Raw genomic sequence first — 12734 nt, 5'->3', positions numbered from 1 at the left:
AAATTTTATTCAATTAATTCTGTATTTAGTTTTATAATTTTAAAGTCTATTTTGTGATCACTGTTCAAATATAAATAATTCTTTATTGTAAGGGGAAACCCACTCTGTTGTATGATATATTTAATTATAAAGTTCTGCATTTACCTTAATGCACAGAAATATATTTAACATCAAAGATGTACAGGAAATTCATATTAAATAAATATATTACAAATAAATTGTCACTTAAATATTTCTTTTATATTTGTAGAAGTAATATGCATATTTTAACTTTTGGAGGTTACTTGTAGTAATGAAATGTTGAATTGAAAACAAAAATTTACCTCTTGTTTAAAATATACTTTTAAAATAGATGAAGTAACCCTAATCTATGTATATATTTATTTTATAGTTCTATTGGCTGGGTGCTGAAGTAAGAGTGTAAATTAAGCTGATGGATAAAGTTTGGGTTTAATCAAAATTTAGTGCAGTTAATATTCCTTCATAAAACTTGGATAGTTAGTCTTTTATGAAACTGTGTATTGAAGGTGATTTTCATAATTACCAATTCTTATTGACCATCTGAATAGTATCGGTGAATTTATGTTAGATTATTAAAGTTATTTAATTGGAAAACCATAACATTTAGGGGGTTACTTATTTCAGAGTACTTGTATTATTGATTTAAGTGAATTCTACTTACACGTTTTATATATGAGTGGCCATAAATATATTCCATAAAAAGGCTTAAAGATACTGATAAAAGGAGATAATAATACCTTGTTACTTTCTGTTATTAGCTATCTTCAAACTATAGTTGTAATGTTCAATACCTATTGTGATATGTCCTGACATAACTTTTATTTTTTAACTCTTTTATTGAAGCTTTCAAAACTCCTATACTGTCTCATTGCAATTCATTTTTCTATGTTTTTCAAGTTAATTAAATATATGAAAAAAAAAATTAATTTGAAAAGTTAAATGGAATATGAATATGAAAAATTAAAATTTCAGGAATGCTATAACCTTGGGAACCAATTTGCTACCTCCAAAGGTTGATGATTATGGTGAGGCAATTTTTTTTTTCTTTCTCATTAGGTAATATTAATAGAGATCATTAATTTTTGTTTGGATACATCTGGTTTTAATTTATGTTAAGCAAATGCAGTTGAATTTACTGGTAAGGTTTACAAAGCTTCATAGAAAAAAAATTATCAAATTAGTTTTAAAATATTTTACCACCAAAACATAATAAATAATTTATTTTTCTCCTAAAATTAAGATGATATCACAAATTTTAAATATTTAAGGCTGCATTATCAGCTATAAGATAATACAATAATATGATTGACTTTTTTTCTGTGGTTATCATAGGATACATTCTTCAAAGTTTCATGTTTTTTCCATTAGCAAGAATAAAATACTTTTAGCTTCATTTTGTATATTCACTTGTGTTTTATAAATGTTGTCTTAGTCAAAATTTGTACTATCAACTTGTAGAATACTCATTCACATTCATATATCCTATATTAAACTTTGTTTTAAAATCAGAGCAAACATGTGAGTTTTTTTTTGTTTTTTTTAAATAAATTCATCAGTCTCCTGGTTATACTTTTACTACAATTTATATTCAAGCAATTTCAAAAGAAACTTTCAGCACAGGAGTAATGAGTTTTAATTAAGTTGTATTCCTTGATAAAGTGCCTTCTCCCTTACAAGATTCTAGGATTTTTTTATAAATACTTTTTCCCTTATTGTGCACCTTGCTGCCAGAATTACATGTGATGCTCCAAGACACCCTCAACGTTGACATTCAAAAATGCAACTTCGCATACCTATAACTTTTTGAAACTCCTCAAAATGTGTACCACAGGAGCAACCTTGTTGGTCTGATGGTAGTGTTCAACATATTCATTTTGTATATTTTTCATAACATATGATTCCTGCTCTAGTTTATCCACATCTAAATAATATAGTTGTGAAGTACTTAATTTTTTATTTTGTTTTGAATCTATGCCCTGGGGTGAAATTTTTTTTTTTTTCTGGTTTCTTAACTGTGATTAAAGGTCTCTAAAAAAGATCTATTCAATTTTACATGCCTATTTTATTCTTATAAAATATTAGAATGAAATACAGCAATTAAAACCAATTGTTTAAGGGGGAGCATAATAAATAAAAATAAGCAAACAGGGAAGTTTCATTTGTTATAGACCAAGTGTTGAGGAAGCAGCCAAATGTGTTAGCTCATGTACCAGTGAATGATCTTGCTTGTTTGAAGAAAAAAATTGTATTTAGTGGGCATAGAAACTAAAGCTTGTACATCATTTAACTTTTTAGTAACAGATTCAGTTTATTAATAGAACAAGGTAAGTCGATTTTTAATAAAAATTGAGTTGACCTATTACAGTTCTTCGATGAAAAATGCATGTAAAGATTATTCAATTGGCAATAAGAATCATTTTTCCCTTTCAACCAAGAGATGAAAAGCATTCTTTTCAATAAAAACTGATCGTATCCATGTGGAATTTCTACGTTATCATTTTTAAAAATTTTCTTTCTATTAGGGTAATTAGATAAATCGTTTCAAACCACAACTTGTTGTGAAGATTTTTATCAGCATATTTTTTATTTTGGGTCATATATTGCGTGGTGTAATTTTACTGCTTCTATGTCTAGTGATATGTTGATACGATCACGGCGAAAAAGGCAATCAAAATTTGTGATTAATTAGTTACTTTTTTAGAAAGGTAGAGTAATTAAGGTTAGTGAATTCACGGATCTTAGCGTTTAACATGATTTTGTGAATTGGTAACTAGACCTTCAAACTAGTTTATATTGCTCCAACCAATGGTTCAAACATTCTAGATAATGGTAAGTTTTATGGAATCCTGGAGTGGATAGTAACTAAGAACAAAAATATTAACAGAACTATCCTTATTAAGGGAGACCTCAACGCACGGACAAGCAATGCCCAGATGAGATCACATGGTGCGATAGGTCCTCGCTGAGGCGACAGCATAAAGAATAAGAAGAAAGAGATTAAAAAAAAAGATAGTGGACAACGGCTTATTGATTGATCCAGCTCTGTAAGCAAACATAGTTCTTATTGTGGACTCCGTCGACAAGTTGTAACAGACTAAAGGAATGAAACGAAGGGCTGTATAGAGAAGGTATGCTCATCAGCTTTAACAAAAGCTAGATGCAAGATCTTTGACTGTACTGCAATAGTTAGATGCTCAACTGTATTGCAAAAAGAAGAAACTGAGGTAGTATCAGGTTTCCCCTACCTTGGGACAGTCAGGTAAAGTGAGCTCAGAAGTCTTAAATAGGATAAGCGAGGCGAACTCCATCTATTTACCTGATCTGCATTATTGTGGTTGGAAAAAGAGGAATAAATAGAATAGTGAAACTTTTCAAAGTCTGTATACTAAGAGATGGGCGAAAATTAGCTATATATAAAACTACAGCTAAAATTATCATGAATACGACTCATATTCGGGAATGAAACATTAATAAATAGAGTATCCATGAAAATTCTAGCTATCAGTTTCATCAATAGCTAATTTTGCCCAACAGAAATTAGAATGTCAGCTGCAGAAATGGGGGTTCCTTAGGATTCTAGGTAGAGTTTGAGCGGACTGTGTCCGTAACGATAGAATAAGGGAAGAACCAGGAGTCCTAGAGGCTCTCTAGTTGAAGTGATTTGGCCTAGTCGTTTTCGAAGATCATAAAAACCCACTTAACACTAACGTCCCTGATCAAAAAGACCTCGAGACAGTCCCACGATGTGTACCTGGACTATATCGACCGTTTGTGCAAAAGGGGAGTTAAAAATCTCCGTTAAGCTTGGAACATGGCAACAAAATGAAAACAGAGGCAGTCCTGGCTTGACGCTTCCCTACGCTTATAAGGTACAACAGGGTGAATCGAAAGAAAAAGATTAATTAGCTGCTTGGCTAAAAGTACCAGTGGGCGGTTCCCTAAAGATTTTGAAATAGGATTCTCATAACTTGTTTCAAATGTCTGCTACATGTACACTTTTTAACAAGCGCACCTAGGCATTTTACAAAATTGTGAGACTTCAACAGGTACTCCCTTTGCCAAAAAAAAACATTGGAGAAGCGTTTAATAGTTGCTGTCACATTTTAGATTAAGTTTCCTCTCCTGGGCGGTCTACTTTTGAGGTTTTTCAGTTTTGGCCATGAAGGGATGTAATGGGTCAACATCTTCGGCAATTGAAGATTTCTTTTATCCAGGCTGGCGACAGAAAAAAATGATTGGCGGCTGTTGAAACAAACAAGTGTAGCTTTATGAGCTACAGACCGTTTAATGTCAAGGGAGTGAGACATCACCCTAGCAACCTCAAGTCTGCAGCGGCGCCGGTTCGGATCTGACATTCGCTTTGTAGCAGCCCCACGAAATCAAATTTGACCCTTCTACTCTGGTGAGAATAGGTTTACCTGTAGATCAGCGGTTCCCAAAGTGGGTGCCGCAAGCAAATTCCACTTTTTTAAAATATTAAAAAAATAACATTAAAATTGCGAATATTCAGTGCATCCTAGCGTTTAATTTGTACTGTTCTTTTCCTATATACCCAACTGCTCTAAGGATAACAGTGACTAAATTTGGAATTTTTTTTTTAGTTTAACAAGGGTTCCGCTAAATTTTGTTAGCCCAACCAGGTTTCTACGATTTTGTTTTAACCCCAAAAAGAGAACCGCTGCTGTAAATAACTTTCACTCTCTTCTGTATGACCGAAATGACCACGTAGGTCATAAACAACAATATCTTCATGAACGGTTTTTTCCAATAGGAGTCTTACGTTTTTTTATGCGCGCCAAATGTCTTTAGGAACCCGACACTCTTTCACCTGTTATGAAGCACAGGCTAAATGAGAGTAATGAAATAGGATCAGCCCTAATACACCTATCAGTCCCATATTGGAGGACTAAACGTTTCTGAAGAAAAATAACTATTGTGGGATGGCTGCGCAGGCCAGAACAGCTCGTGTTCATATACTGAAATATTGGCCGATTTGAAAAACGGTTGAATAAATAACTCTTATTAATAGACGCAACTAATGCATAGCTGAATGCAGTGAATTGGAATAGATTCCAAAGGTTGGAAAGTCTGAATTGTTTTTCCTGGTATGTTTCACTTAAAAGGTAAAGGATTTTTCATGCCAAGAGGATCATTATAGTACAGATACGAGGAAACGCCACAACTAAGGTTTAATTCAAACTTCAGGATGGATTTTGCAACCGAAATTCCTCCTAACATTGTAAAAACAAATGAAGATAAGGACCAGGCAACCCTCAAAGATCTTTCTCTGACCAACATGCGTACATATATGTCAGGTGCTAAATCACATTATCAAGACTGGACCTCATCCAAATTCCTTAGCCAGTTATTCCGAGTATTTGCTGGAGCTCTACAACTCTGAACTCCAAGCATCCGGAGACACAGAGTCCTGAGGTGCTTGTTCCACCGTAGTCGCCCCAGTCTGAAAGTGCCAGGGGTATATCCTTAGATACTATCTTCAATTTCCCGTTCTTCCGCAGCCACCCTCTCTAACAGGACCAAAAATTCTTCTGTGGAAGACAGAAGATTATTCTCATAAGTGTTTGTACATGCCTGGGCTTCTTACTAGTAGGTTATAACTGGGCAGACCAGGGTTTTCTAAGAGATTGTAGCCAACTACCAACCATTAAGCACTTCCCGCCTAGGAGCATCACCCATGTCTACCTGAGTGGTGTGTTGTGGTTATTTATTCATAGAAATGCGAGTAATTTAATGATTTTATGCATAAACTTGTAAATATTTTTATAGATATAAATTTATTACTTTAATAACTAAACTTTACCAAAAGAATATACTGAATCACAGTAAAGTAATTTCGTACAGGCCTTTGATAACTTGGTAGAATCATTACCCCAGAAATGCTGGAAGAACAATACCTTCTTGACAATGTGAAATGAAAATGTCAAGGATCAACAAGTACTCATTCCAGACTTGCATTCCTCTTTTGCAACTGCAGATTAGCACCCTATGTAGAGTGAAGTTTCAACCCTTTGTGAATGTCCATTCGCCAATGAATGAATGATTCTCCTGTCAACACTAGAAGAGGGAAAACTATGGCAACCAGCTGGCAATGGAAGCCCAGACTTCAACCAGTTTGTTAGCTCTGATTATAATTTTGGCTAATGAATCCATTGGTTGTCATTTATTGGCAGAGATTCGTACAGTTTGTGAGCAACACCACCTTATAAGTGTTAAGCCGAACAGAAACCGGTATATACTGTATTAAAATTTACATAGCACAAAGTCTACAGCGGTAAGTATTAGTAAAGTAGAAAATTAACAGTTTTTTTGGTATGCACTGATTTATAAGTGGATGTTTTTAAAACTGCAACTAGTCAGAATTTCATTTACTAAATTTGATCCAATTACCAAACCTGCCTTGTAGATACAAGTCAATACCTTATATCTATAAGTTATTATAGAGATAATAAATCGTTAAGTCATAACTTCCACGATTATTGGATTCTAAGTAGTATCTTAAAAAATTTAAATCATCAAGTATTTAGAGAGGTTAAAAATTGTTGTTCTTGATCAATTACAAAGGTTCCTTATTGAACATAATAAACCAAAAATAATTAATGAGTAAGCTTGGAAATCATGAATTCAAATGAAACCTGATTTAAATTGTTGCTTTGAAGATTATATGACTCAAGTAAAAATAAGTAATACACAACATAAACAATAGAAAATACATTAACGATAGAATACATTCAAAATAAGATTACCATTTAAAAGACTTTTCTGTTAATAGTTTTCCAATTAAAATATTTCACAACCATTTTATCTTTTAGCTAATTAATTTATTTCATAACACAGCCATTAAAAAAAACTATATTTCATAAAATGTCAAATGTTAAATATACTATGCTGAATCTTAACAATTAGATGATTGATTTTGAGGAAATTATAAAAGGTGTTTATTTATTTTGGAATTAAACAGAAAGGTACAAATAAAAACAAAAATATTACACAAATATGATAGAAGTGATGCATTCTTATTCTGATTATTATTAAATTGTACGTTCAGTGATGCTTCTTTATACCTGCAAAAAACATTCTTGATCAATATATGAATTTAATGAATGAAAAAAATAATTTGAAAACATTAGTGGATAAAATTATATATAACTAAAATAAGGAGAGGTCAAATGTAAACTAATTTCTAAAAGCTATTCCCAGAATATGCATATCTATGATAGACTAGAATACACTACTACCTAAATAAAGTACTACCATTACCCACTAAAAAAAAACAACTCAAAACCATCATCATCAAATTAATAGTGAAAGTTAATTAGCTAGAGAATTAGAGGGAAAGAAAAAATCAAAGAACATTTTGATTTTTGAATGGGAAAGGAATAGCCGGTAGTGATTTATAAGACATTTTCCAAATAGCTCTTTGATGGTGAGCTTGTTTGATAGGTCCTTTAAGGGAATCATAACCTGGAGGATCAAAATATTTCTTTGGACCAAATATTAGACTGTTCTTTTTTTTTTTTTTTTTTTTATAAATATTCATAAGAGCTCTATTCCAATATAAAGCACAAACCAACACTAGTTAGTCTTGTAGTTTGTAATTGGTACAAATTTACTAACTAGTACTATTCTACTTTTCAACTCCTCTAATATTACTAATAGTCGTCCCATTATGAAAAACAAGTATTAGTGCTTTATACTCATACTTATGAACTAATCTTGATTATGAAAAAGGATTCTGGTTGTATTGGCTAAAATTTATATTAGACCCATTTAACACTTATTCCTCACTTTTTTCATTTTGGCCAAATTGGAAGAACTGTTTTCGAAACATAAGTGTGGCAAGAAAAATACATTTGCGTCAGCAAAAGAAGTGGTTGGTATTTAATAAAACTGGTACTACACACATTATATACTAATCCCAAAATTAAGGCCCAATAGGATGAGCCATTTTCGAAAAATAGTATTTCAAGGAAAATAGGTTTGCAACTGTATAAGTAAAAGTAGAGGAAGGAATTTGACAAAACTGATATGTGACCATCCAATTGCATAACTAAAAGTACAGAGACCAGGAGTGAAGTCTAGGATGGGGCCCCTTCTAGGAGGGTGAGAGGAGGAAGGTTGAGGGTATATATGTTAGCTAAAGTATCCAAGTTGCGTTTCTTCCTCTTTTTACAGCACTATTACTTTATTTCTAGTACTTCATGAATTCCCATAAATATGCATAGAGAAAAAAAGAAATTAATAAGTTGCCCCCTTTTTCCCACTGTTCCTAAACCCCTGGGACCACCTAGATAACAACTCCAACAACATAAATTTTATTGCATATGGACAGACATGGAACTAAATTTATTTATTCCTTGATATCAAAAACATAAAATCCGAGTAAAAATATTTGATATTTTTATTTCCAACAAGAATACTAAAAGCTTCCCAACCTTTGGTGGTGAGGAAACAAAAATAATCAAGAAATCTTAATTGAAATAGATGTGAATGAACATAGTACACTGGCTTGTAATTGAATATGCAGTTTAGAATTTAATGGTTTCTGTTTTATGCATATGTTATGTTACAAAGATAGTTGATGTTTCAAGAAAGGTTAACATACACTAGGCATCAGCAATTAGATTTAAAATGGAGGTTCCATGGTAATGGTGATTGTAAAAGTAATAGTGATATTGCATTCATTATGATTGTAATCGAATATTAGCTGTACTACTATCAGGATTTGCTTGATAGTTTGTGTACTATCAACTATCTGCACATGGGTGACAAATTTACCTTATGACAGACACCATGGAATCTCTGCTTTAGTTTAATACAGGGTATCGAGCCATGTAGTAAGAAAAAATTCAAGGATTTGAAGGCTGTGAACTCTAAGGCTACACATTATTTTCTAGAAATTGACAAATTTAAAACAAAATTGGGACTTTTAAAAAAATTTTAAAACATAAAATGCTTTATGTAAGCTTCTAATAAAATGTTCTGACTTATAAAATCAACCCATAGAAATGAATTTATTTAATCACATTTTTACAAACTTATATTATATAAGAAAAACAATATATATAATTTCTCTAATATAATTCCATAATACCATAAAAATTTATTTTGAATCTAAGTCTCACATGGAGATTGATATATTGATAATTGATTAATTACATATATAAACAGCAGAAAAGTAATAAAATATTCACCAGCAGGAATAGCCCCTCCCTATTCCTAGTGAGCATTCTCGGCAAACAAGTGCCATCGCTGATAAACCGCCTTCAGCAGCCCCAGCAACCATTCTTATAATGCCATCCGGCAACACAAGACGACTAAAATAGCCAGTATGTATACTTACCATCCATTTGTATATGTTTTGTTATTTATTTTCAGGAGGAAAGAAAAAATATATAAATAAATAAATAAAATACAATATTCTACCTGTGTACAATAATAAAATATGACTAAAAAACACTGTAAATGATTATATTATTATTTAATATCCCTAAATAGTTAAAAATGAGGGGGGGGGAATAGAAAAAGTACATCCATTGATAAATTTTTTTGTTTGTTTTACTAGTTTATAGTGATTTTAAACACTAATTTTTTTTTTCTTTCTTCATGAAAGATCAAGATATAGGTGTATAAAACTTAATCACCCTTTTGAAACTAAATGCCAAATGGCAATCTCAATTTCTGAAGGCCATTCTAAGTTGACCTAGGACAGCTGCCAAATCTAAAACAAAAATCAGCCCCAGATTTTTGGATTCTACATACTTAAAAACAATAAAACCTCAAAAATGGAGGATTTGTTAAATTAATGTTGTTTTTTGGCAGGTAATAAAGATTTATTTGATAATTAATTTTAATTTCTAGCCAAGAGATTTCAAATGATTAAGATTTTTTTCTTGTTACAACTGTACGTACCAAATACAAAGTAAAACTAGATTAAAATACTTTACTTGCATAATTAGTTTAGGTAAAATACTCAGTTATATTACTTTTGGTCGAGCACTTGCAAATTTTTATAAAACAAGATTAAATTTAAAAAATACTTACACAAAAAGATTTAATGGTCACCTGATTCTAAATAACAACTTCCTCTGCATCTTATAGGTGAATTCACCTTTTTTTACAAGTGTGTGGATTACTTTTCGTATACAATGTTCTGGATATCTCTGTAAATAATCATTAAAGAAAATGCATTACTTGATGATTTTTAATCATTTTCATATTGAAAAGTTACTAATTACTACAACAAAAATATTTACATCAAAACCTACTGCTTTTTATTTTGATGCCTACAAAAAAATAATGAGTCCACTATTGATTAAATCATTAGATGTTTATAGTCAGTTAATTACCAAATCATACTTTCATAGAGATTTATTATATTTCCCTAAAAAATTAAAAATTAAAGTATATGTTTTCTAATAATAATTGAAGATATTATATAGTATAACTAAGAAAAAAAGAAAATTACCAATCGATCAAAGAATGAAAAATAGAGTTAAGAAGAGAAATAAACATTCAACCAACTTTTTTAAACATGATTTGGATTAAATTTCTTGTATCAATGTACAATCAAGTGGTATTTTTCAAAATTTAAATGATTCTATTGATCTAAATTTTCCTCTTAAATACCTTCTATTTGTTTATTTGAAATAATTAACTATCTCCCATTGAAAAAATAAGTACTAGTAAAAAATGCACAGATAAGAACTATGAAAGAATTTGATAACTAACTAAAGGAAAGAATAAATGTTTATGTTTCCATAGTTGTTGTTGTTGTTGTTGTCTGGGGCTTAAGGGCGCAAAACCCTGAGGTCATCAACGCCCATACTCCATAGTTGCTATGCCAATAAATGGTCATAACTTTTTTATTAATTCATAAGAACACAAAAACACAGTAATAGCATTTTTTATTAATAAATCTGCATGATCATCATTAATAAATTGGTAATACATTATTTCATTTCCAGAATTTTCACTTCTGTCAGTCAGTCCCAATTAATTTTTATTTTATCTTTTCATTAAAGATAATGCTTTGTTTATCTTCTATACTGTTAGACATAATATGTATTTCCAACTTAAAAAGTAGATGTCATATGAGCATAAACACGTTTTTCAGTTATCTGTGTCTCTACCCTCTCTCCTTTTTTTTATATGACTAATAAAGATATTAAATAATAAAAAAAAAATAAATAAAATTCCAAAGACGAGTATTTAGTTTTAATAGATACGAACCTGTTTAACAAAATCTGATATTACAAGATGTTCTGAAATCCTAGAACCAACAGAAAATCTGCTTTTCAACTGTTTTTCAATTCTCCGGAACATTTCATAATCATCTTCAGTAGCAAACTCATCACTACCTGGAAAGAAAAAAATGAGTAATTTTATTTTAAAATCTGTATAACCTTTTCCTTTTAAAATTAATAATATAATTAATGACAAAGAGTAATACCTGCTAAAGCTCCAGTATTAGCAGCATCTAAAGTCGATACTTGAAAAAGTCTCAAAGCTTCATCAACATGTTTTTCCAGAGCAAAAGGTTGAAGCTCCATTTTAGCAAGAGCTTCAGCTGTACGAATAATAGCTTCAAGTTGCCTATAAAATATTTTTATGTTTAAAGCTAATAACTCCACAAGTATAACAAGCAGCTGAAATATTACAAACTACTTTATAGAGCAAGCTTAAATTTGAGCCATAATAGAGATTTTTATGTTCAAAAAGTCCTGAGACACAAGTTTTCCAAAATCAATAAATTTCATCCCAAAACAAGAAATCACTTCTTTGTGAATTTACTTGGGCAATTATCATGAAAACTACTGTTCTTAGAAAGATAATCATTATAAACTACTTTATGAAGCATTAAAGGAACTTTAAATTGAGGCCTAATTAAACTCTAAACATTCACTATTTTCTGAGATTTTTCAAATACCAATATTTTTTCCAAAAAAATGGAGAGCAATATTTTGTGAATTTATTTCACCTAATATCATTAAAACTACTGTTCTTAGGAAGATAATCATTATGAACTAATCACCTAAAAACACATTTATCGAGCATTGAATGAGCGCTTAGAGACATAAGTACGCTACGTACTTCTTGAGGTACTGCATTTTTCTCAAGATAGATGATCTTGGAATATTCTTTTTATTTTTATATAAGTTTTATCGAATGTTTTAAATGAGAACACAGTGATTTACTGTACAGTAAAAATAAGAAAAGAACTCTTACCTTACTGTAATAGGAATGGAAAGAGTGGTTTCAGGAGTCTTTTCCATTGACTGAATGCCACCTCTCATAAGAACATATCTCATTTTTAATTTTTCACCAGCTGACTGAGACAAACGAGGACCACAACGGCTGATTAAAAAATGAAACAGTATTACAATGACACTAGAATATATTAAAATTATCATATAGTATAAATATTACAACTAATTATTAAACTTACGTTCTGCAATAATGTATATATTTCTTGAAGACTGATAAAGGAAGTTCTCCATCAGTCAACTCTACGCTGTTCTGTTCAGCAGTCATGTGAACATTCATTATGTGCTTTGCTATAGTCTGTTAGGAAAAAAAAGATTTATTGACATAGTTACCATACTTATATGTATATATATATTTCAGATTTCACAATTGTGAATTCAATAGACAAATTTTTCATAAATTATCTCTTTTGAGAAGCATAGAGGCGT

At 30.8% G+C, this 12734-nt stretch overlaps 1 protein-coding gene across 3 annotated transcripts in view; it reads right to left on the bottom strand.

The window, feature by feature from the left end:
* Nucleotides 1-6961: 6961 nt before the first annotated feature.
* Nucleotides 6962-12734, bottom strand: part of Mcm5 (Minichromosome maintenance 5) — a 31168-nt gene continuing 25395 nt past the window's right edge. For all 3 annotated transcript variants that reach the window (XM_014425329.3, XM_067051786.1, XM_067051787.1), the window contains exons 11-16: nucleotides 12488-12603; nucleotides 12268-12396; nucleotides 11492-11634; nucleotides 11272-11399; nucleotides 10084-10202; nucleotides 6962-7103 (exon numbers count right to left, since the gene is read on the bottom strand). In XM_014425329.3, coding sequence (XP_014280815.1) covers nucleotides 10101-10202; nucleotides 11272-11399; nucleotides 11492-11634; nucleotides 12268-12396; nucleotides 12488-12603 — 618 coding nt within the window. In that variant the 3' untranslated portion in view covers nucleotides 6962-7103; nucleotides 10084-10100. The remainder of the gene's footprint in view (nucleotides 7104-10083; nucleotides 10203-11271; nucleotides 11400-11491; nucleotides 11635-12267; nucleotides 12397-12487; nucleotides 12604-12734) is intronic.

This window comes from Halyomorpha halys, unplaced genomic scaffold (genome assembly GCF_000696795.3).
Source record: "Halyomorpha halys isolate HHAL.00 unplaced genomic scaffold, Hhal_1.1 Scaffold505.1, whole genome shotgun sequence".
NCBI classification, from domain to species: domain Eukaryota; kingdom Metazoa; phylum Arthropoda; class Insecta; order Hemiptera; family Pentatomidae; genus Halyomorpha; species Halyomorpha halys.
This window is presented reverse-complemented; position numbering and strand designations above follow the sequence as displayed.